Below are 26,395 nucleotides of genomic sequence, written 5' to 3' on the forward strand. Positions count from 1 at the left end.
TCAGTTCAGAATACGTTCTCCGCACCGAAGGACAAAGAATACATTACGCAGACGCTGTGTTGACCAGTCCACCGGATAAGTCATACGATAGAGGAGATCACAGGGCTCAATTTCACCGGACATCGTCTCTCTGATCTGGAGGTCTAGACCTAAAAGGGAAAGTTTCAAGGAGGGTCATTTCTAAAACCCAGATATCACATCGCCAGAAACTTCACTCAATCACTCTCTTTTCACCTAGAAACGTTTTGCTGTCACCTTTAATTCGTAAATGGTGTGTCTTCTTAGACAAAACGTATTGTCCTTTTTAGGGTATGTGCTATGTAAGAGAAGATCCTGATAGTAAAATTGCGACAGTAGCAATTTCTAGCACAGATAGCGTGTGCCGTGCGGCTGACCCTTAACGACCGTGGCCTTCCGCGCTACAGAAGAGAAAGATAGGAAAATTAAATGACTCCACAATCAATAGCAAAGAATCCCATTACCGCTGCCATTAAGGCGAACTTCGGCGAGCGGGAGGAAAGAAACTTCCGCTCGGCTTGCTTTGAGGTAGGAATCCGAGCGATCAATCACGGGTCCTTAATGTTCCTGGCGATCGAAGCTGGCAGGTAACAATATGTTGTCCATCAGTGGTACTCTTATTACAAGATGTTTTCGGGGAGATAATGGATCGGACCCATCCTGTAGGGCTATCTGCACTTTACGGACAGGGAGAGAGTGGCCGGCAGGGCAGCTGAAGAGGAAAGCTTGATGATATTTGATGGCTCGGGAAGGCGGGATGGAGCTCTCATAGGACATTCAAAAGAAGCCCGGGCCTTTGAGATTCAGGCGCCCTGTACATCCCAGGGTCGCGTGTGATAACGCTGACCCAGAATTGCGACTTTCGGCCGCCGAGAGAACATGGGAGATGCTTTAGCGCACCTCAGTAGCAAGGGTTGGTCTGACGCGTGTCTACTTTTAACGCACAAGGCAACCTACATTCCACTACACCACAAAATTAGTTTCCGCAGATCCAAGTATGTGTTTAGCGAGATCACACTGTCTAGAATGTGTCCTGGCTTAGGAGAAATAGCAAATTATAAAGAAAAGGTCTCGTCTGGTTTATTTCTGCTTCTTTTTTTTGGTCACGCGCTCCTTCTAAGATGTCAGAAAGCACACCTTTTACACTCTTCAATAACAAGCTCGAACCGCAAAGTAGACCATAGAACTACGTGCGACAGCTTCTTTCATTGACATATTGACGCACATTGACGTGGTATAATTGCGCAACATGGAAAGAGTCCAGACAGCACTCTTGAACCAAAGTGCGCAGGGTTTTACACTGTTCACGCAGATGGTTTCCAAAAATGTACTATAGGTCATACTGGGCGTTGAGCGAGTCCATTAATAGCCTCTTTGTGTGTATCGAGTCTTGTACTTGTAGGCCGAGAATAGGCTGGAGCCACGCGGTGTACAGTGGCTGGCACTGTTTGCTTCGATACCGGGTGACATCATCTGGACATCTTTGCTCTACTGAACTGATGTTTTTGTTGTGTATTTCTCTACATAGCCCACCACAAGCCCTACTCCCCCCGCACCCGTCCGTAACCTACTCCACTGAAGCCCCTGTCACACATTCAGAACCGTCCCCCGACCACCACCCAACCAGTTCGTGAACAGTCTGACCAGACGTAGGCCACGCGTACCTTTCAATACGAATCGAATAAAGTCTGAGTTAAATATGAGTCACATTTTTAGTCCCAGTCACGGCCCAACCACTAGTGCTGACCTACTCCCAACCACAAGCCAACCGGTCCCCAACTATGGCCCAACCTTCCGTCCACACCAAAGGTCTTTTTAAAATTTCGAAACATTCGGCCGGCGCAGCCGAACAGTAGGCTACTGTAGCCGACCTTGCTCCCGACCTACAGTATTCGGGAGACAACGTGGGACAATTCACATACGAACAACACTGTGGAGCGATTCTTTCAGACCTCCGCATTTCCGTGCTATCGAAAACGTATCTCACTGGCCAAATTCTTGCTAGAACAATGAGTACTTATCATGTTTTCTATATAAAGGTCTACAAAACTGTAGGTTAGGGTCATGTTTCCTCAATAACGGCAAAATAAGATTCGAAGGATGACTTGATGGACATCTCACGCCCAGCGAACACTGGACGACTAGAAAGTTTCTTTTCTTGACCAACTTTCCGCTACTTTTTTACGTGTCAGTGGGCAGCAGCTTTGGCTTCCTCCTCAGACCTCGGAAGTAGACCTGCCGCCCTGCTGCCCGGCGCGCTGTCCGCCGGGACTCCGGCCCAGGGTCCCCAATCCACTTTCAGAGATGAGGGGCGGAAGTGAGCAGATTCGCTAGGTCCATTACCGCAGCCAAATTCCCGCCGAAGACATTGATTCTGCTTAAGGGTGCCTGATGTGATTATTATGGACGACTGCAAGTTAAGACTGCTGACTTGGTAGGACTGAGTCAGCTGTTTTAGCTGTTGGGCTATGACTAGTCTACAGCCTTGATGTTGGTCTTGTGATACTACCTGAGTTCATTGACCTCGACCTCTGTTCAAACACCACCTGATGACCTTCCCACTTTTGCTCACTACTGTAAACAGACACTCGGTCCTAAGTCGTCACGGAACTGGTAGTACACCATAGAGTTACACCACAACTTTTCCCAGGGTGTTTCTGACTTCGTTGTGATGATTGGGAGCTTTGAGCTAACTCAGGTTGAAGGTCAGGTGTAGACAGGTGAACGTCAGACTCAGAGTGTATTTTTGTGACATAAGGCGGGACCACACCATATGGCGTGAACAGGTGCAGATGGAGATGTACACCGGAGATATGACATTAATGGGAGATTACTGTTATTTGTAGAGCTACTTTAATGACACTGCTTTATCCGGTTTTGTTCATGACATTGGTTGTTTTTAGTGTACAGTACATGTCCACTACTGCCGGCTAACGAACAATGGTGGTTGGTTCCCATAAATACCGTGAGCCAAGTACATTGCAATCGGACAAAACGCTAATGCAACAATGGCAAATTCGTTTTCTGACGTTGTTGGTGTTTTTTTTTACCATAACAAGACTAATATGTTATTTTTGTATTATTTCCGTATCAGAGCAATCTGTAGACCATGAACAAAATGTGAAGACGAAGCTAAACTAATGTACACGCATCCATACCAGAAGAGTGACATATTTTAACATTTAAAGGTCATCTCAAGCTTCGACATACATTTGTAGGTATCAATAGGGTACTAGAAAGAGCAGACATCATTAGAACGTGTTCTGTCTCTCCTGGCCGATGCTTGCCCCGTGATTCAAACAGAAGCCCTCGTTGGTGGAGAATGTGAGGACGCGTATTGATTTTCTATGACCTTTCGCAAGGAGTGTGGCGCTTGTCTTTGTTATGACCATGTAAAGAGTTCTGGCAGTTCAATAATGGAGTTCCAGTTACGCAACTCGTTAGTAACAGTTTCACGACAAACTGAGTGATATTTGCCTTTGGAGAGTCTAAGAAATATTTATGAAAAACAGGCCCTGGTCTGTGAAAACATTTCTTTACAATAGACCAACTCGAAGTGAAGGTAGCGACATTGTTGATCTCTGGGCTTGCTTACGTGCGAGCGTGGGTGGACAGGTCTCGCCCCCAGAATTATGCAGGCGTTTTGCGTGAGACGCATTAGTTAATTCTTGGAACCAGACAAAAACTTTCTATCGCACAATTTCTTTACGCATGACTTGTTCCCTGGCGTACAGAATTTGGTCTCGTGAAAGGTGAAGGTGACAGACAGCCGGTGCTCTCTGTGTGACAGAAGGCGATCTCTGTTTGACCGTTTCCAATTTCTTTTCTTCTGTCTTTCTGCAAAGACCCATCAACGTGTAAGTCCATGTGGGTCGCTCCCTACGTGGTGATCTCAAGAAAGTATAAAGGGTTACTGGACTTCAAATGAATACCATTTTCTTTGAATCATTCGGATGTTGTTGAGCTAAAAGTCAATGCATTAGCTTAAACTCTCAAGAAGTAAAACATAGTGTTTGAATGGCGGCGCCGACCACTTTCACGTCTGTAGTCGATGTGAAGTCATGCGGGCTTTAATACTTCTCCCTCAGACCGGCACGGCGCGCGGATCTCATTCACAAAACATCAGCACTCCGTACGTGATGCCAGTATCGCGTAGTATCGGTGACAGCCATCACTTCAGATAAACTGCCTTCCTCCACGCTTCATTAATGCGATTATTACTCGGCAATAAAACTCAGTCCAGCGCTCTTTGATCTGCCCAAATGGCCCCGGCTGCGGTAATGGTGCTCGGCAGGTCCCGCCGGGCGCTCTATAAACTTACTATCGTCTCAATCTTCTGCGCGATTATTTGTTATAACACCACATTTCCTTTCCAATCAATATGGGGGTGACATTTCCTAATACACTCCGCAGTTTGGTGCGCCAGAGATCGCTGGGGGTGCCCGGGCTTATCGCCAGACCCGGCCGCTTTTTAGGCCAACAGCGCGAGTAATAAAGGTACATATGTCAAATGTGGGGGTAACATTATCTATTAAATATCAAAGGTATGGCCTTTCAAGTGCTGGGGCGCGCATTTATAAGCGCGACCCGTTCATCCATCAACGCCAAATCTCTCCTGGCCGGGGAAACTGCCTCTGCAGAGATGTCTAAAACAGTGTCCATGTGAGAGCTCTGTGGAACTCCAGACAGGATCACATGTTACCGTGTGCAGGAATCCGGCGCCACTCGGCGTGAAAAAGATGAGGAATGGTCCTGAGGCGCCCGTGTCAGATATATTAATTAAGAGATGAATAAATCATAAAGGCGGGTGTGATCACACCGAGCCGTCAGCACGCTATCTATAATATATGTGTCCATAACCAAGACCTGCGCGTGATAGCTTCTATCAGAAGAGGGGTCACGTTACCTGACAAGTCTGATTGTTATGTCGGTGCCTTTTGCCCAGAGTGATTATCACATCCACATCAATAATAGATGAGACGGCCAGTGAAACTCCCGGCCATATGTCTCGGATGTCGCCAAAGTTCCCCACATAGCTTTTTCCGCTGCCGATGTTCTCGAGTTTTCTCCCACTGCTCCTCTTCACTGGTATCAAAGATCCAGTATCCAGGCGATCAATCAGCGGCCGGTCTTGACCAATGGCGGCTTCATCCATCACCGGCTTTCCAACTTTGGCGGTCCCATCATGAGCCGTAAGCCGGCGGAATGGCGTGCGGGGTGGGGATTTATGACAACACGGGCCCACGGGCGCCCCGGGCAGGCCTCCAGGACGTGTTAACTACCTCAGGTTAACAATGTCTTAGAAATGTTGAAGTCAACAGAAATAGCTAGGAGAAAGAATGACGGAGTGATTATACATGTACAAAGTTTTGAAAAAGACGAGGATCAGCTGACGAATGACAAATATGTGGTACACACCAATGTGATAATGTGAACGTTTAGCTATGCTCTGTCTGTTCATTGCGCAAGATAGGAAGTTCGTTACCTTCACCTGTTATAAACCAAACTTTAATCAGGTTTTACTTTGCGACAAGAGGCGCCTTATAGTACTTTTAGATAACAGCTATGGACCCAGCGCCTCTTGCATTGTAAGGTAGCAAAAGCATCAAGAGACGAAGTTTTTTTTAGAAGTCTTTCACATCGCTTCCGTACTAAACAAGTTCCGTAGTTCCTACCATTAAAGGTCTATTCCGACTTCAAAATCATCAAGTGGCGATCATTTAATTTGCCCACGAAGAACTCCTTAAGTCTCCCACGTCACTTGAGCGCTAAACTGTATGACAAAACAAGAGAAAGTTGCTGTATATAGTCCCGACCGTTAAAGGTCATGCCTTTATTGTGCTTTTATCAAGTGCGCCATCTTGCCCCTTTCCTTAACACACTGTCTGGGTTATCAGGCTGGTCGTTATTTCCTCAGTCTACTGCTCTTTAAACCATTTGGTTTGGTATCTGTCAGAGTTGTACAAGTTTGTCTGTGCTGGTCAGCTGGGGCGGCTCCCATGACCTAGCACCCGTCCGGCCATCGATCTCCACAACAACCACAGTCAGCTGCACGGATATCTTCCTACCCGATTACATCTCCCAGCAACAACAGACAATCCCGATTGCGGCTAATCTCCGCTACCAAAGCACACAGCCCGGCAAATCTATCCCATTCTGCACGATAAACATGGAGGTGGAGTCGTTTCCGAACGCCCGTATCTGGACCATCAGGACATTTGTTCGTGTGTCATCAATCAAGTGTTGTTAGTGGGCCGCTACATCTGCGTCAGAGACTCTTATGTACCTTTTACTGACAGGTTCCGATCTACCGTGATAATTAGAACGCCCTTATCTGCAACGTGTTGTAAGAACGTTCGGGATGACCGAGCCACACAAGGTGCACACAAAATGACCGAGAAACAGACTCTCTACAACACGGTGTTAATAAGATTGGCTGGGACAGCAAAGGAACAATACAATCTATAAACCAAGTGATGCATCAGCATTTGCACCGCCGTTTTCGCCTTGAAGTGCCCCCAAACTTTCTTTCTCGCTTGAACTTTGAAAAAGGACAAAACGGGGAAATATCCATATGTCCTATATTTTGGCTGAGGAGATCATAACAGTAATACGATTGACCCGATTCCCCCGAGTTCGCTGCTGATGTCGCTTTTGCAAGCCTTGGAGAAACATCGCTGAATCTGCTGTGATGTGTTTGGGCAGCTGAAGGCACCCAGAAGCGGACAGGATGGGAGATTGGTCGGAAATGAGACTACAACTAATAGAGAAAGGCATGTCTGGTCACCGGCTGCCGGGCTGTCGGTGAAGAGCGCGCCGATGGACAGGAGAAAACGGGGCTGAGACAACTGCGCTGTCGCAGTCAATACACTGTGCATGTCCGTGGTGCTGAAATACCATCTTACTCATGAACAACGTATCCATGTTACGTGCACAAATAAGAATAACTCAAACAACTTCTGACTTCACAAAAGACAAGTAAAATTTCATGTCACATATGTTCTTGATTAAAATGTGTAGTGAAATATCCATAATAAACAGCTCTGATATGATATGTTTCCAGCTGATTCTACTTAAATGCCACCTTGACTAGCAGACAGAAGAACAACAAAACATGCACATCTTTGGTCTGCAACCACATTTCTTTATCCGTTATCTTCACTTACATACAGTATACTTTCTTGGGTTTGGCAATAACATTTGAACTGAGTCAACATGTGCAGAAGTTTTGCTGAATAAAAGTATCAGAAGAGATCCTTGTAGAAGTCATGTGCTTATCACAAACAGAATTGCTCAAAATAGTTTGGATGAAGAGTGGCTGGTACAATGGCCATGTCAAGTAGGGGATGGTGAAGAAAAGACCATGGTTAGAGAGTACACATCTCTAATGAGCCACTTACAAGGATGGACACAAATGTACCTCCTGACTCCTTTGATAAGAAGTGTGCATTGAAACCTGAGTAGCAGCTGCACACCCTTGTCCTGTCTGTACAGTTCTTCTCCTTATCTGTTCCTAATTGCCATGTGACAAGCTGTCCTATGTCAGCAGGAGAATCACTTTGCAACGTTACATTGGAAGTAGAAACTTAAACAAGTCTATCTAATTGAAACAAGGAATAAAGAACAGCCGAGCAAACACAATCGGACAATACATGTCAAAAGGTATATCATATACTTGAAAAAACAATAGATATTTCCTCATAAAACAATACTGTGACAAACAATGAATAAATAACATGAAAAATCCATAAACTCTTGAACAAATAAAATCTTAACATTACATCATCATTGTAGTTATGTCACTGAGCTCTTTGGAACACACACTAGATAAATTCAAGAGGATTCCATAATCCTGGTTGGAACAATGTTTGTGATTGGTCCCTTTAAATCTCCTCTTTGGATGATTGGTTTGCTTCGTTGCCAGTCAGTTTTGGAGCTGTCTCTTTTTCAACCGTATCCTCTGACTCTATTTCATTTTCCAAACTAAGAAACAATGTAAAGAAAAGCAACTTAACACGACTTAAATGACAAGGGAAGGGAAGCTGCATGTATGGGCAGTATGTATTTAACAAACATTGTAATAAAACAATATGAAATGATATGCAGGTGAAGAAAGAAAGAAGTACTTGATGAAACTTAAGAAGTTATCACAAAGGGATCTTTAGATCATAGACCATCAGACTGGTGACTGTGGAAAATATATGATTTGGGGCTGTTTTATAATAATAATAATAATAATAAATAAACAGAAGAAAAACAATTTAGAAAATTAAACAAAATTTCAAAAGAGCCCTCACTTGACAAAATCTGAATCTGAAGTCTCTTTGTCATCTTCCTTTCCATCACCAGTCTCCCTCTTCTCATCCTGCTCTTCTTCTTCATCTGGTATCATCCCTTCTTTATCTGCCTCTGAGTAGTCATCATCAGAACACAGCACATACTGCACACTGCCCTCTGCCCAGGGCTGCAGCTCACCAGAAGCGAAGACTGCGTAGATGATAGCACCAAACAGGTAGACTCCTGCAGCAATGAAGAACACCATCTCCCACTCTGTGGCCAGCTGGAGGGACAAGATGGAACAAGGTGTTAGACAGGATCTTGACCGAATCTATATCAATGTGTTACCTTAAACCTTCCACCAGAGTGGTAGTCTCCACACTCCTTTGCAGGTATCAGCCTAAAACAAATGTAGCTGGCGAGGGCAGTTGGTCTGCCATAGGGAGTCCAGTTGGCCGGACAACGCCCCTGGCCAGCTACATTCTTCTTACTAATAGGCTGATTTCTACTATTTATTCAGTCTGGTGGAGATTAGAGGTGAAGCATGATGATTTTCCTAGTAGCTAATAGTGGAATGCAGCTATGGCTCTTGTATTTAACCAACTGCACAATGATAATGAATACTTTACAAAAGTCCAAAAGGACTCTTCTTTGTGACCTCTGACCTTGTGTTGCACAAGCTGTCCCACCACACAGTCGAACCGCAGGTCACCGTAGAACGCGTTATTCTCTAAGATACGGCGTTTGCCGGGTCACGATTTGACCCCGTTGCATGGGTGTAAACAACTGCCTATAGTGCAGCAAAAAGACCTCAGACCTACACAATGTTTACATTTTTTCATATCTACAGGATTTGCCCAGTACAACCATGTAGATATTTCGTGCATTGCAAAATGACAGCGAGCGCTACGGCCTTCCAAAAATTAGCAATTTTTGGTCATTTTATTTGTGCTTGTTTTTTTTACTATTTAACTGGATCCCGTTAGCTAATACCACAGTGTGATAGCCCACTTCTTTACCTTTACATTGATACCAATGACCCCTGGTAAATTTTGTGGCAAACGGGTTTGCCCCCAAAAAAACTGTGACGATGCGCACATCGCGGTGGTCAAATGTTAGCCCAGTTGTAAGATACTGACACACACCATCCTGAGTTTCCGCTACATTTTGATACATTTCGCGAAATGTCATAAAATTCGTTTCTTGGTATGAGAAACTGTATGAATGTGGCTACCACATGCAATATAATAAGTGATATGATACCATTCAATTATATACAAAAAGAGGAATTTAATACAAGGTTCTGACCATTCAAAAATTGTCAAATTTGAAGTCAATCGGTTTCGAACTCCTGCGTTCGATCCATGGAACCAAGGCAGCGCGTTCCATTTTTCGCGCCGCCAACAATGTTGCAACTTTCAACCGCTGTTTGCGAAAGTTCATAAAAAGAAGTAATCAAGTTTTTTCGTCACAAACAGACTTTCTAAAACCCATTCCAAGTCAGACTTATATCATGAAGACGCTAGAGAAAGTGGGATTCATGTGCAACTATACCAATGTCAGTACATATGCCCGATGTTTGTATATTTACAGTGACAGGTCATAGTGTGCGATTTCTCCTTCAAAAATTAGGTCATGAAAAATCAACCTGTTGTTGTATTTGTTCATGCCCAAATTCCTTCTCTTATGTTTTCATCCGTAAAGTGGGTATCGTTTTGAAGCTTACTATTTGGTCGATATTCTTTCACTTTCTTTTTTTTCTATATAACTTTTAACAGAACATTTTTAAAGGCAAAGAAACTGTAAAGAAATTACACTTTTCTCAAGGTCGAGCTGCAATACACATTGTGCAACTTCAAAACTAAGTACACAGGTGTCAAGCCAACATAACCATATTTCAGCCATATCTTACATTACAGGTGAATTGGTTAGAACTAGTTGCAAAAGCTTGCGATTCGAACAAAAATCGTTGAGAATTCGACTGAATAAGCCCAACTTTCTATCGGTTATTACATTGTAACAACTACAGGATCCCAAAAGAAACAACACACGATAGATGAGAGACGGTCTATACTTTATTAAACAATACACCAAATCGACGATGAAGTAGGGCAAACGGGTTTGCCCCCAAAAAAACTAAAGGGTACCTATCTCGAGTGGAATGATCTCCATCATACACGGTCAACTTTGAAACCTCGTTTCTCCAACAAACACCACGGGTAATGTACATCTACGACCTTAAACGTGACGCCGGCCCTTCTTACATCTCACATTAACGTATGACAAGGAAGAACTTACGCAAATCGGAGTTACAAGCGAAACAGTAAACAGTAGCAAACTCTCGCGGATTCTCGCGGATCACATTACCTTGGAAAAGAAGCGCGAGATTTAAACGAGATCTTAGAGAGAGCTGCGCAGAACCGATGCGCATAGCGGTCTGCGGTTCGACTGCACAGAGGGGCTGACGATACCAGGGATGGTTGCTATGCAGTTGGACACACCCATCAACAGACTGGCATACTGCAAAATAACACGTACCATTTATCACAAGCAAGACCTGCCGACATCACACATGACAGCTTATTCAGGTTGATTCAAACACTTCAGCAGAGATCAAGGACACTATGATAACTGGGACAGACAAATCATTCAACCAACAAGTGATAACAGCAGGCTAAAGTCTGCTGAAATTATGGTATGTTATGATAAACTGGCAAAGAAAAAAATTAAAGCCATGGTAACTTAAAAACTGAACTATGTTTCCTCAGAAAACATGTAATGTTAGCTACGTACACAGTAGGTTGGTTAGGATGTATTGGTCAGTCAATACAGCCATGTTCAACACTGCATTGTATTCATTATGTCCATTAGAATCATGCTTTAACATATATTAAAACTCGGATGACAGCAGAGGCAAAGAGACGGAAACGACAAGAGCGGCTCCTCCTCCCGCGACCGCCACCTAGTCTGACTTGCACAAAGTGCCCCCGACGTTTTTATACTTCACTAGGCCTGACCAGCCACCTAAGACATCGACACCCCCAGAACAGCTGAGGATGAGACGACACGAACCCAGATGCTCGGACCCGAGCTGACGACGCCAGACGTAGTATACAGCAGAGTCAACATCTGTTATACCTGAGTGTTCAACTGGTCATGAAATTCTGATAGAAAAATGTGAGTTTGGACAAGCAATGCCCCCTGTCAGCCATGTGCAAACAACAGTTTTGTATTCACTTGTTTGACTCTTCTTGTTCTAGTCTTCCTAATCTGTTTTTATGATAATCCAAAGCATCAATTTTTGTAGGTACTGTGTTTTACTTTGTTGCTATTGGTCACTGACTTCATTTATCAAGTCTGCCTGTTATCTTTTGAAATAATGTTGTGATGAAATGCAGAAGTACAAGTCATTTCCCTGTGCATGCTCTTTTCAGATGGCCACCAAACTCATTATTTATGCAACAATACAACAACACCCACCTATTTCATCCCATACTTAAGCATGGCATTAACAAGATTAGCCCTACAGACCATTGACCTTTCCCTGAGGAAGCCATCATGTATGACACATCGCATTATCACAAACTCACGTCATTGTTGGGTGGATTACTATCAGCGATCAATTTACAAAATGAAAACATGTTTTATTCAAGACACGTAACAGCCCTGTGAATAAGACTATGCACTAGATACACGTCAGTTTTATTCAGATCAGTTGAGCTTTTCTTGAAGGACAACAAAGTGTGTCTTTTGCTTCAAACTGGTGGTCAAAAGGGCAGGAGAAAAACTGTAACATTAATAATCATGTCAATAAAATATTGCAGATAATTTTCACAATGTTCATGTGCATTAGCAACAGTATTCATGCCATTAGACATTGACAAATTTGGGCATTATTTCTAAAGTGTTTTCCCATAATATTGTACACAATGCACACTTGTAGTAATTAAGAACAGGAGATAACAGTTTCTTCCACATGGCATCAAACAGGTGCAACAAGTGTGACACCATCATGATACATGTATACTTATTATTCATGGTCAAGAGTGTTGGACAAAGCCTGCATATCCTCATTGTGATCACTTCTTTTGTTGTTGGGCCCAATTAGCCTATTTCTTTGAAAATGCCAGAGTGATTGCCTTATTAATATTTCATTGGAGACCAATTTTGAGCAGCACACTTTACCTTGAATATACAAAAATGATGTCTACTTCCATCTGTTATGTACCATACCCAATAGATACTGTAACAGTTTCTCCTGTCCTCTATTAATAGATTTTCACAGCTGGATGCAGAAATGAGGTGGGAAATTGCTAAATCATTGCAATACATGACAGGGTTGATAGCTATTCAAGAAAATGCATGTTATTTCAAAGAACCATTTGTGGTTTCCAAGAAACTGACCTTGATCACATAAAGAGATGTGTCCATAAACCCAGAAAATAAATCTAATGGAGTAAAAGTAGCTCCAAATAGGCTGGAAAAATTTGAACATAAAAGAAATATGTCCTACATGTATACAGCAATCATGTTACATTTATGACATCTAAATTAATTGCTTTGTGACATTTTCGTTCTTTATTAAGTTACTTTGTTGTTTTACCTATCTTTCTTGTCTGTCCATTTCTTTAATTATGTAAATTGTTACGAAATCAATCCAGATAGATTCAATCCAGAAAATAACAACAAAGTACATGTATAGCAATATCCTGGAATTTATAGTGGATGTAATATGTGACTAACCTGTGGAGCTATGTCCAGGTGATTGACACTGAAGCCCGACCATGCCAGCCCTCCTACACCGATGGCAACTGTCAGACACGATATGGCTGCCACTGCATCATGGGTGAAGCCCACCGCTGTCATGAAAATGGCCTGAATCACAAAGGCTGAATAAGAGAAAAAAAATCATTAGAATTTTGCAAAACTCAATTGTCACTAACTGTCTAAGACAACATGAAACCAATGATAATGAAATACATGTACAACAGTTCCTGAAAATAGTCAAACATGATAGGCATTGTTCAATGAATGAAGTCATTTGGACCAAAAATAACATTCTTTTGAGAGGCACAGCTGAGTTGTCAAGTGATGCATGTGATTGTGACTTTAGTTATAGTCAACATGTAGGTTAACATGAAGAATCTTTGAATGTGGGAAGGGCCATGACAAGCAGGTAGGTGTGCCACACTGACTGGTGTGTTGGTGACAGGTGGTCATCCGTTTAGCTCATTTGTTGAAAAGAGTCTGAAAACCCTTTTGACACTACCTTATATAAAGTAGCATAGATCCCAGTAATTCTAGAAAAAAAAATCTGAAAAAGGCCACTTCATCGGACATTGGAGAAAAGTTCATTCAAAAGTAGTCAATTACTGAAGGAAGGGAATGTATGTTACTAACGTTATTGGTATAAGCACTTCAGTGCACTTAACTTAACCTGCACTCCCACCTTCAACTTTAAGCTTCCTCAAAGTCAGGTTCTCCTGTTGACCTGAGGAAAATACAGTGTTGACCTGCTGGGTTCGATTACGAGTGGAAATTTTTCTTGTATTTGAGTACTCTCAGTTCACAGTCAAGTGGGGAGAAAGCTCTTCAGGAAACATTCTAAAGCTGTACTTATGAAACACTGCTCCTCAATCCTTACAGATCGATTTTTGGGATCGAAAGTACTCCTGATGAGCGTACAGAACTTTTCTAAACTCTGCATTAAGAATTCACATTTACTTTGGCCTGGAAGTTTGGCAGTACATGAAGAAGGGATATTGGATGTAACAACTTTATCTGTGATACTTCTTTTTCTGTTAGGAAGTTTCTAAATGGTAATTAATGATAGTTACGCATGCTAGGTGAACTGTGGCTTTCTGGCATGGATGGTAAATGAGTAATTAAACAACAAACTGAAAGCATTCTGTTCATGGAACATGTAACGTTATGGAAAATGTATAACCAAAAGCTTGTATTTGCTTAAATGTTTACTCATCATTGGGAAGGGGATGTCATCAAAATTCCAGGGGGCAAGGTCAGTCTTATGTAGATGCCAACTTTACAACAGCCTTGTATTTTGGACAAGATCACAGATATTTGCAGCTATCATCAGTTTAACGCCATAGTCTTTTTGATATTGGATGAACCTGTGGTTTTGACATGATACTACTAATAGTTTTAGGAGGAGACTCCACATCTTGTAGTAAGTTTGCCAACTCATCTTTTATGACAGAAAATTGTAGAAGATTCCCTGGACCAATCCTCACTAGAATATCCTGGCAAAATGAGATCATTTAAATTTTAATGGATGCTGTTTTTACTTCCTCTTGGACCTGTCTAATCACCTATATTGTTTCTTTGATTCCAAGATGTCTGCAGAAAAATGACTTTATCGAAGAGCGGGGCTTTAACAGGAAGCCACCTCCCTGTAATAACCTGCTGCAGATCACACAGTATGGAAGTCATCAACCATTGTAATGCATTGCTCTTCCACTTGCACATTGACTTTTGTAATTCCCCTCATTCTGTCCTTAATCCTGCCTGCACCTGATACAATGGGGCTTTGCATTAAGACCTACCTTGGTCACTTCCAGAACCCATTCCTGCATCGGCAGATTTCACAGATGGCTTCCCATCAACAGACAACCACTCCTGCCCAATCTCTCCTGCATTAGCCAGGGCGTGGGGATCAATAGTTTTCGATTGCCCACCCAGTGCTATCGGACATGTTCCCCCATTGAACATGTTTTCATTTCCCCTCGACATTTCCATTCATTAGAACAGGACCCCATTAATTGAGGCTTGTCCCCAGGAAGGCATGCTCTGGCTCCCTGTCTCTGCAGTGCAATATCAGGCGTAATTGCCTGTCTTCATCGGACATTTGCCTTTGATCTTGTAGAATAACAGCATTGATTTTCCCCTCCCAATAAGACAAGTAAAGCAGCGGCTTCCTTACTCCACCGATATGCAGGAAATCTGCTTGTCAGCATTACAGCTGGTCTAAGCGGTTTTTGCTCTGCCCCTGATCAATAGCTGTCACCTGGCAGCAGAGTTGCCACTCTAGAGCCAGTTTCCGCTATCTCTCCACCACTGCTTGCCCTATAATTACGACTTATTGGACCCATAAAGAACCAGAGCCTGGGATAGTTAGCTCAAAGTGATGAACACACAAGATTAGCAAACAGCATTAATCCACTCCTGGCCTGAGTACGTTACCATCTGGGAAACTTGATTGGATTGTCTTATTACGGGAAAATGGTTGCTCATGAACAAAGTTCTTGCCAATCGGTCAACCAAATTTATTTGCAGACCTACCAAGGTTGAGAAAAAGCCACATTGCACACATTTACATAAGCACCATTTAACATGACTTACAAATGATAGACTGAGCACTCTTCTTTCCAAGTTTCAAGGAAATTTGGAAGCAACTTTTCATTTAGATGAATGGAGGACTAGTAAGTACTTTTATCTTCCAATGAAAAATAAAGTGGAGAAAATCATTTGGAACATATAATCCTATTATGGACATTCTCTCAAGATACCCAACTCATTATCCTGACATATGTATGAAAATGGCTGGACCAACAGCACAAGCTGATTACAGTCATTTACTTGGACATTCCAATGCAATTTCACAACCAGCTTTATTTTTTGTATACAATTTTTTCTGACAACCCCTAAAAATCGAAGTGATTTGTGTTAGGTTAGAAGAAGGGGCAGCGACCTACAATGTAACTGTGCCACTATTATAGCGTTTGAATTAAGTTAACAGTTTAAAGAGCAGGAAAGCTATATGGGTCAATGGTTTAATGGTTTGCAAATTTGGCTGACTAGCCCATAGAGCCTGGTTGGGACACATAGCACAGTATTCTGATATTTCAGCCTAGTATGTCCATTGACCCTGAGGGAGTGCCTGAGAAAGCTCAGGGGTCACAAAAAATTTGTTGTTCAATTAAAGTAACTTGACCTATGCAAGTCATAATGACCCCACCGCAACCATTAAGCGACTCTTTCGATCCAGCACTACGGGTTCCAATCTGTGGGAACTGTGCAAGGGGGACATATCTGTAGTGTTATCTCTGTCCTACCCACCAAATACAGGTCTCAAAAGTCTGATACATGGAACAGATAAGGGGGTGGAAGGAAGGAAACTGTAACAACTGACACAGAGATAAGACTGACATTTCCTCTTACTAGTCCAGTGATGTCAGCAGATTGTCCACAAGGTGTGGTAATGTTGCACTGACATAGAAGGTTTTGGAGAGGTGTGATTCAACATTTGATGATAGAGCATACCAGGGATTACTTGTTATATGTATTCAATGTATTCCAGTCAATCTTTTAGAAATTAAAAATGTTTTGATGAGAAAATTCTTTCTGGGCTGTTTTCTGGTGTTAACTGAAGAAAGCAAGAAATGATGAGCTCTGCAAAGCACCCTTTCCTGTTCGAGCTAATAAGCCCAAAGCACTTTGCAGGTCTTTTGAGCAATACACCAATTAGTAGGACTTAAGTACATGTACCTTCTTCTCCTCCCTTAACTGACTCAGAAGTGTGTGGGGCAAATCAAGTTACACGGCACATCAAATTTTTGATTGCACAAATCATAGGTGAAGGAATTGCTTCATTTTTGTACACCTGGTAGACAACATTTGGACACATTTCTTCTGGTGTGAAATAGGCCTGGGGATGTTCACATTGTTGACATGTAGCAAAAACAGCAGTAAAGAAAAAAACATGTAGTTTAAAATGTAAGACTTACTCAGAATTTTTTTACATTGTACTTTTGCAGGAATATTTTGCCCTGGATACATTGGGACCAATTGCAGAAGACTGTTCATTCGAAAAACTGGTCCTCAATTCTCTTTCAACACAAAACTACAGTATACCTCTTGTTATTCATCAATCTTCGTGGATTCAACAATGTTTCTCCATACATCATTTTAAGCTAAACTTCACCTTTTTAACATGGCAAAAGTGTTCCCTACCAACAAGCTCACTTCCCTTCCAGAGAAGTGTTTTGTCATCATTCTAAAGTCTTCCTTGTGTCTCAAAACCATTGCCAGAATTGGCCTGTACTTTCTAATTACCACAGGGTCTAGGGGCCCACAGATCTCCCTAATTAAGGTGGAGACCTTGTTTCCTGACTTGTGGTTTTCCCTATAACAAGGTTTATCTTGATTCTGTCCCTACATGACCTCTGTCACCTAACATTACAAGACAGAGATGTTTTTTCTATTTTTCTCTACTACAGGGATGTGTCTTTGTCCTTACATGACCATTTCCCAGCTTGGTTTGTCTGTTCTAATGAGCTTTCCAATTGACTGGTCAGTCCATTTGTCCCACCTTGCTTCTTATTTCTGCTCTTCACCCCCAGGATACCCATTTGTCTCTGTATCCTCTACTCTTCCCTTCCTTAATTTGCTCTCAGAGGGCCTGCAGTATTCCACTGCTACTCGGGATGCATGGTTAGCATTCTTTCCTAGCGAACAATTGTCCCCATGTTTCTTCATACTCTTACATACATAAAGTAACTTTTTGCTAGCATTTGGTTCAAGTCAAGTCAAGTCAAAGCCTTTATTTTCCTTCGAATGCTTGTTCGGCACAAGGCCGCTTTTCAACAAGGTCGAAGTTGAGGGGAGGGGTCACGGATAAGAACCAAATCTATACAAACATAAATAATAAGTAATTAAATCAATACAATAAGTAAATGAATAAGTTCACAAATAAATCATTAGGTTAGAGAAGGCAAATAATAATTGTTGCCCAGACATCAATTTTTTCAACACAAGCTGCTCTCTGCCCTCTGTGGGTGCCAGTCCCCCAAGATGACAACAAAACAAGGCAGCTAAGCAGTATCTATCATTACTACATCGTATGTGTTACTAATTAGAGGAAGGTGAAAATTATGCTCATATGAAAAGAGACAACAGTTATCCGGTAACATGGATAAAATGCTCTCCAATGAGGAGTACAAAAAATATACCATAAGTCAGAGGATTTATCTCTTGGTAGTACTTTGAAAGATAATAAAAGGTTGGTGTAGTGTGCCTGTCCATCACATGACCAGAAAAGTTTCATGCCAATTAGCCAGAGGGAAAAGTTGGGAGGCGAAGTCTCCTGTGTTCTGGCTCTGACCGCAGAGCTGGCCCACACTTCCTGACAGTTTCCTGAATGGATTGTTCACCAGACCAATACCAATTGTCCACTGCTACGGCCAACTGGCCCTCAGGTGCAGGGAACGGATACTCTGGGACAATCAGCCGTCACTCTTGGCCGCGGTACATTGACTACACACATTAACCCTCACGTATTATATATGCCCAGGTTAATAGTGGGTAATGAAGGCTATACAGTATAGTGATTCACAAGAACCTCTGACCTTGGCACAACAGTAAGGGATAATTGCAGGTAAATGGAAGGGAAAATTGAGATTTACCTTGGGAGTTCTTCGCTGTGCCCTTGGGTGCCGTGAGGGGCTTTACGTGAGGGTCGTTTCACTTTGGTAGATTGTGGTATAATTCTTGGGTGACTGGTACTAAGGGCTCAATCCATATGCATGTCACATGGAGAGTAAGCTACATGGATACATTGCTTTCCTCCATGTCTCAGAGACATTATGTAGAGGGCAGTTTGGATTAGTACGATATATTTGACATTTGAACAAGGCCTGACTGAAGATTCAGTGAATCACAGACCCTATCAGCCAACTTTGATGTAAAAGTTACCACACCGACATGATAACATGTACTCTTTCTTCTTCATCACCAAACAGATAAATAAAGCGTTACATATTCCTGGAGGTCACGTTTCATTAGTGTTTCCAGATAAATCAATTGCTTAAATCATGACCTCTCCATCAGCTCAGTATAAAGTTACAGCTTTCAACTTCCAAGCACCCTTCGTAACTTTCTTAGTCTACAAAGTTTTGTTGCTCTGAATCGGCAGGGTAGATTTTTTACATCAACAAAAATGATTTATTTTATCAGCAGGTATGTTTTCCCCCAGAGGATACTATAGATTTGTTGGAATTGTCAGAAACACATGGCTAACATCACTTTAAAAGGTATTCATATCTTTGTATACATGGAAATTTCAAAGACTGCACTATATTTTCTATTGCCTCTGAACAAATCATAGTTGTCCTCTCAAATCATTTAGTCTAATTACTAACAAGCTTTAACATTTCATCCTTAGATTAGTCAATTTAAAAAGTTACATAAAGAAAGGAAGCACAAGATACCAGCTGCCAGCAAGTAGTAAACGGAAATAAAACATAGTTATCCACTCAAACAAGACTTCAAGTTCAAGGCGGATCTTTTCATTACCATTTAGCTTTACCTAAAACAGAGGTAATTAGCCCCAAATGGACAAAACCAGTCCTGCCACAGTGATAGGTTCAGCCCTGGAGAAGAAAAGATATTGAAACAAATGGGAGGCCAGATAACAGGACACTACAACATGTACTTTTGTTGGAAGGAGAGGATGATCAATGGACACAGGTAATGAGGATTATATGGCAGTACAGGAAGATAACCAAAGAAGGCTAATAAGGGGATGGGGACCCGTAGCTATCTCATTACATGGTACTCTAAAGCTAGAAGCACGGGTAAACGAGAGTCCTGGGAACTTGGAACTGGGGCAAAGGCTTATCAAAATACTCGTCTGGAGAAATGTATCCCAGAGGTACTCGCCCAAGGGACTGTTACTTAGGCTTCACAGGATAGGAAGTTTGCACAGGAGAGTCCTGGAGGTTTCCACTGAAGTCAATACTATTACCTGCGGGTTACAATCCGGGCAGTACACTTACACAAGTAGGAGACAGACCATGTATTACAAAACTTGTTAGAAATCAATCTGAACTTTTCTTAAGATCCTCCTGATACCCATTATGATATTCAAGTTTTATAGCATACTAAATAGTATGGTTTTATTTTCTATCTTGACCCACTGCTGAATGCTAATTTCATGTACATTACATACAATTACAGTATTTTGTTTAGAATCAAGTAGCTTTTTAATTCTTTGCATAAAAACATGATTGATGTTGTCTGTCCATGGTGCTGAAAGTGAAGTGGTGAACCCGATAAAATGATTCTGTGGATGAAGCCTCAGCCTCAGACTAAAAAAATCTCAAAGCATCGGTCAAAAGTTCTTTTACTACTACTACAGTAACTGTAATTTCCAAAGACAGCCCCAGTACCCCCTATTGATTAAGTGCCAGAGTTACAGTGAGACCTCCTCCATTGGACCTGACCTTGTGTGATGGTGTCTTTGACATACCGCTGACTCAGGGCTTCTAAAAAGGATGCTCTTCTAGTGCCTATCTTTTCTGAAATCGATACTGTGTCTGTAGACTGATAGTTGTATCTGTGCAGTCTTCATTTTACTTTTTTGTTTGTTTGAAGATTCTCATGTTGCAAATACGGCACAAATCCAGACACCAGGTTTCAACTTCATAAAACAGAATGTTCAATACATAGCTAGATTCTCTTCTTCTTTCCTCCAACCATGACAACTAATATAAAGTAATATTGAGCATCAGAGTTTCATTTCACTTGATTATAAGTCCAACCACTACCTGATAGACTTTCAATGCCACCACATGAAAACTGTTGATTGTACAATAAAATGTAAATGTATATCTGATGACCGATGAAAGCTCATTTGTCATATAGGTGTTTTCCATGACCAGTGGCAGATTTACCAGCTACAGTAATTACTTGAGCTGACCATCCTTTCCTCAATCAATCAATCAATCATACAGACCACCATTAATTAAAAGATTGCTGTAAGAACTCTTAACTCCAAATTCCCTAACGGTGATAACTGAAATTAATCATTGAGCTTACAGCATCATTTAGATTTAGTTTTAATTAGATCCAAGCTGAACCTTCGCCCACGTTGAACACCTCCAGTATGACATCTTACCAAAAGGTGAGGAGACTTCAAAAATCACAGCTGAGAGCTGGATCAACCCTAGCTACTCAAAATCCTCTTGGTCACAATGTTAGGTAATCATGTCTGGTGTGTTAAGCTCATTAGATTAGTGAACAAGAATGCACCACACTTTTTAGAAGACACTGTTTTTTTTTTCAAATTTTATCATACATGAAACTTAAGTCATGAGGAAATATCATGAAAAACATACTCAAGTATTTACTATTACACAATACATTTATACGTATTATGGAAAGCTTTTCAACTATTTTGTCCATATTATTTAAATTCTTGACAAAATGTACACTAAGCAAAAACCAAGTAATAAATGTTCTGTTATAGTGAAAATATGTAAAACATTGCAGATGGTTCTTTAAAGTTCCATGTCTTTAGTATCCTTAAATAGTGAACCTGTTTTAAGTCAAATAAGATATATATCTGCATGATCCATCAATAGTTTTTTAATAGAAAACTGACATCAACTAACATCTTTTTGCATAACACTGCAAACAGTTCACTGGTAATATTGGTAACTGTACCTGGTCTGACAAAGATTGTACCATGTTACATCATTTTTACAGCACTTTGTATTTTCCAGGTTACATAGAAGTAGCAGCATAAAGGACGAGTGTATAACACAGTAGCTATGATATATGATTAGTCCCCCAACCTTCCCCCCAAGGAGGTAATTTTGCCCCCACCATATGTCATCCCAGATAAGGTGTGAAGGTATAGTCTTAGGGCAATCCTACCTGCCTTATCCCTGCAGCAAAAGTCCCTGCCAAGCCAGATTAATGAGAAAGTATCACTGACCACTTAATCAGTTATGACTGTATAGAGACAGAAACTTCCCTGATATAGTGTGAGGTCCTGCAGGGGGATGGATGGAGGGATTAGGGGGTAATCCTCCACAGTTTGATCAAGTCCTCCTGGAGACAGCCACTTTCCTCTGGTTGTTATATATCAGTGGAAATTCCCCCTTCAGCTGTCGTTAACAAGGGTTGAATGTCGCCAGAGTGCACTGACATGGATTTCCCCTGTCCCAGTAGACAAAAGTAATGACCATTTGGGGACGGTTTGGTGAAGTTTAATTCCTGGGTGATGCATGGTAGGATGTTCTTCTAGTAATCCCTGACCTGAAGTACATCTAAAATCCAACTATATCCATTAGCAATGGCAGAAGTGTTGTAACACATATCCATAAGTCTGCACTGGAAATGGACAATAGAAACCACAACACCCTACACAAGCATGCACAGGTTTGGTTAAAGAGTAGTTAAAATAAAAGACATTTTATACTTCCCCCAATATCACAGTTTTGATTGTTGGATCAGTTTCTTCTTAATGACCACTAGGAGAAGACAGATTACATCAGAAGCTATCAGTTAATACACCACGGTAACATTAATGCACTGCCAGATTAGAGTAAATCCTGCCTGGCCTTTCAAGACTTCATTAAGGCTGTCACTTAGGGGTCTGTGACTTAAAGCTGTGGGACATCACAGCTGTGTGGGTGACCACTGGAGGAGGAAACACTTCTCACCAGGCAGACTGAGGTCCCACAACATGCAATATAAGAGACTTGGGGTTAATCCTCTTCTGTAGCTGTCAGTCATGAATTATGGTTTTCCCATACGGGAGAGATTGGCCATTAGTTTCTGTGGTTACAATAAAGATGAAAAGTTCAACAATGCACTGTGACAGTATTTTCTGACTGGAGGAAAAGCATGGTTTACCAGATAAAGGAAATGTAACATGTAGCTCCCACAGGAATGTAAGCTACTGTACCATATAAGATTCAAGATTCTTTCCCCATAGAAATTTATGGTATTCACACAGCCCTGTCTTCAGAGATCTGACCACATACATGTGTGCATGTAGTTAGTTCTGTGCTTATCCTGCTGTCCGTACTCCTAGTAAGCCTGTCTATTCCTCTGTACCCTGGTATTAGAATGGGAAGTTGCCCTCCTCATTTAATCAAATCTGACCATTTTAAGACCAAACCAAATCCCTGAGGGAGCTCGTCGGAAACTTAGGAACCCTGGCACAGTGGCCAGCCTGATCCCTCTCCTGTCTTGCATATCTATCACTCCTCTCCCCCATCCCTCTTTACTGTGAACAATATTATATCATAATCGGAGATGACAGGCCCAAACCTTTCAAGACCATCTCTAGGATGCCTTTAAAGCCCATCTGGGTGTCTTGCGGTTGCCCCAAAGCTTTCCTAATCCCCCTCAGGATTTGGGCTCTAAGCCCGCTGCTTTCTTCTAGGCTTAGTCTTGCTACAGGTTAGTGCAGTTGTATCCCATTGGATAAAACTTCTGTCGTAACTCATTTATTACATGCCGGTGTACTGGCTAACCATCCCTCAGCGTCAGAGGTCTTCTTACATTTCTCTCATTAGAAGTACGGATGTGTGAGGAAACCTGATGGCAAACATTTGTACTGTTGTCTCACACACTGGTACACCAATAACAATTCTACAAACCAGCAACTCCAGAATTCAACCATGATATTCATCGTAAGGTACATTTGTAGAACTCTACTTTCAAATAATATTTCACAGATCATCAGTCAACATGATTCACAAGTATGCAAAAATTACCAGTTTATTCACAAAAAATGAAATGAAGGCCCTGGAAAGCATCAAGTGTAATTCTGCACAGTGAGCAGTTTACAATAGACTGTGCTGGAAGCTGCACATCATCCAGTCACCTATCAACCCACCTGGTCGATAGGTACTCTCGGATTTGGAAACTTGCCTTTGCACATAGCAGTCAACAGGTAATAATTAGAAAAATGTCTGACTTTAGAAATCTAATACAAGGAGGCAAGGACGACAGTAATCATATAACCCTGCAAGCTGCAAGGTACAATTAATCACACCACTGGTACAGGTAACTGAAGAACAGAATCTACTTTATACAGCACTCAGTGGGGCATTATTGTTTGTGTCAAAGCAAGTTTCTGGATGAACCTGTATTGATTTTTGGTCCATATCCTGTTGGAGGTGAGAAATTAGACAGGCAGTATCATCTTCATGGGGGCATTAGCACAACACTGGGGCAAAGGTCAAGTGAAACATGATGAGATGGGCCACTGTCCACACAGGCTCCGGCCCATTCTTGCTATTATGGGGTCAAGAGTCAAACTAGCATGTTGTCCATGGGTGATGGGCGCACCTTTATTCTTCCCCACAGCCCAATTATCACTTCTCAGTTTTATTAATTATGGTTTCAGGAACTTTTTATAACCTTTTCAGTCAACTTGACAGTGAATGACTTACGTTGGAACAGTGGAAGAGCGATTGAGATAAAATGAAACAGAATAGCTTAGATATACGCATAGATATTTTTCATGGACCTGTTTCAATTATTCATTGTGTTGTTGAAAGTTTGTCATGTGGTTGAGCACAAAGTTTACAGGTCTGCCATCATGATAGAGTATTTACAGAAGAAATGAAAATGAAGGAAAAAGATTAGTTAGCACACCTGTACAGTTGAATGTCTTCCGGACTGCAGTGGTAGACAGTAATTGTCGCTGGCGCAGGAAGTCAGCAAGCTGGCCACTACCCATCACAACCACAGCCATAACCAAATATGGCAATGCAGAAAGGACACCGTCCTGCAGTAAAACAGTACCAGGAGATGGATGTTTGCAGAACTGTGCAACTTTGCTATGTCAGGCAATATCATCAACAGGATATGTCCATAACCTTCAATGGGTACCCATCTAACTGGACATATAAAGGCCCATCTTCCTCTTGGATAGGACACTTGCACTATCTGCATGTAGCAGTCAGTAAGCAGTTTGTATTCCAAGCATGAAATATTGTCAGTGGAACAAAATGTGTCTACAATGTAAATGATGACAGTGGGATTTCTTTTTTTTTTTGGAAGTTAGGACCTTCAAGTGGGTTTCCTCAAGACAGTAATGCTGATCATGAAGGCTAAAGGAAAACAGTGGTAGGAATGCCCCCTGGCAAGTGTCTTGTGAAGTGTAAATATTCATTACCGGTACTGTACTAACAGTAACACCAAAAGAATGCAGGCAAAATGGATAGTGAGCGAGTGGTATCAACATCAAATTCTGATATATTCTGATGAAATTTTTATCAATCTTTACACCTGACTGACTACTATTTCAAGATACCATTGATACTTATACAATTTGGTCAGTTTATTCTGAAGCCTCACCTCAGCTAGGTCATAGTGGAATATCTGCCGCAGGAAGAGAGGTAGGCTGGTCAGCATGGTGTAGAACCCCCAGTTCTCACAGAAGTGTGCCACCAGGATGGCCCACACTGGGCCTGATGTTAGCACTTTCTTCCAGGGCACTGAGCCTTCCTGTAGGTGTGGCAAAGAAGGGACAAAACTACATGTGAAACATTTTTGCACATTCTCTCAAATTGAAGCAGGATTGTTTAGAAGAAGAAAATCAATAGATGTACTCCGCTGTTAAAGTGAATTCCATACAAATCCATGAAGCTCCATAGTTATTTTCTTATGTGCGAATGAGCATTCCATAGGTTACATGTTGATCAGTCACATGCAACATGAAAACATTTAACCAGTGTAACCTGTTACACTGTAACAATTCACTTGTATTGTGTCTATCTTACCTTGGCCACTCCCCCCTCTATGGTGATAGTCTGTGTGATGTACTCCAGCTCTTGGTATGAGATGGTGGAGTGGGTAGCAGGAGAGTCTGTCACAATGAACCACCATGCAACAAACCAAACCAAGCCCAGAGCACCTAGTCAATAAACAAATTTTTAAAAAAATATTCAAAAACACAAAGGAAGAAATTTATCAAATCATTTATTCTATCTATTTGCCTACGATGAAGAACGTTCACTGAGATTTGATCTGCTTCTGCCACATTTGTTAAAGTTGCTTTTGACCTTACCATCAACTTTTGACATTTTTTTTTATTCAGCATCAGGGTAAAGGTGTACGTAGTACAAAGATACAAAAGACAAGGTACAAAATGGCCTAAACTCTGCAGAAGGCACGGCAGCCATTTATCACACTTATCCAACCTGCAGCTGGAGACAACAGGCAGAGAAACATAAGGCTAGCTTTGAAGATTCAGACTATCTTAAGCCTGTACTGTAGAGGCGATAGCCAAGTTTTCATGTCCGCATACAACTTTTGTTTTATTACTTCAAAGTTTGGC

General features: G+C 41.7%; 1 protein-coding gene and 1 pseudogene across 3 annotated transcripts in view; both read right to left on the reverse strand.

Moving 5' to 3' along the window:
- Positions 1-5,173, reverse strand: LOC109479111 (annotated as a pseudogene).
- A 1,653-nt stretch (positions 5,174-6,826) lies between these two features.
- LOC109479221 (sialin-like) overlaps positions 6,827-26,395 on the reverse strand; it is a 40,683-nt gene continuing 21,114 nt past the window's right edge. For all 3 annotated transcript variants that reach the window (XM_019781139.1, XM_019781140.1, XM_019781141.1), the window contains 8 exons: positions 25,839-25,877; positions 25,414-25,563; positions 24,709-24,841; positions 13,039-13,184; positions 10,751-10,815; positions 8,961-8,988; positions 8,316-8,578; positions 6,827-8,001 (listed from right to left, as the gene is read on the reverse strand). In XM_019781139.1, coding sequence (XP_019636698.1) covers positions 7,902-8,001; positions 8,316-8,578; positions 8,961-8,988; positions 10,751-10,815; positions 13,039-13,184; positions 24,709-24,841; positions 25,414-25,563; positions 25,839-25,877 — 924 coding nt within the window. In that variant the 3' untranslated portion in view covers positions 6,827-7,901. The remainder of the gene's footprint in view (positions 8,002-8,315; positions 8,579-8,960; positions 8,989-10,750; positions 10,816-13,038; positions 13,185-24,708; positions 24,842-25,413; positions 25,564-25,838; positions 25,878-26,395) is intronic.

The sequence above is a fragment of the Branchiostoma belcheri genome, unplaced genomic scaffold (assembly GCF_001625305.1).
Source record: "Branchiostoma belcheri isolate BF01 breed outbred unplaced genomic scaffold, Haploidv18h27 scaffold47, whole genome shotgun sequence".
NCBI classification, from domain to species: Eukaryota; Metazoa; Chordata; class Leptocardii; order Amphioxiformes; family Branchiostomatidae; genus Branchiostoma; species Branchiostoma belcheri.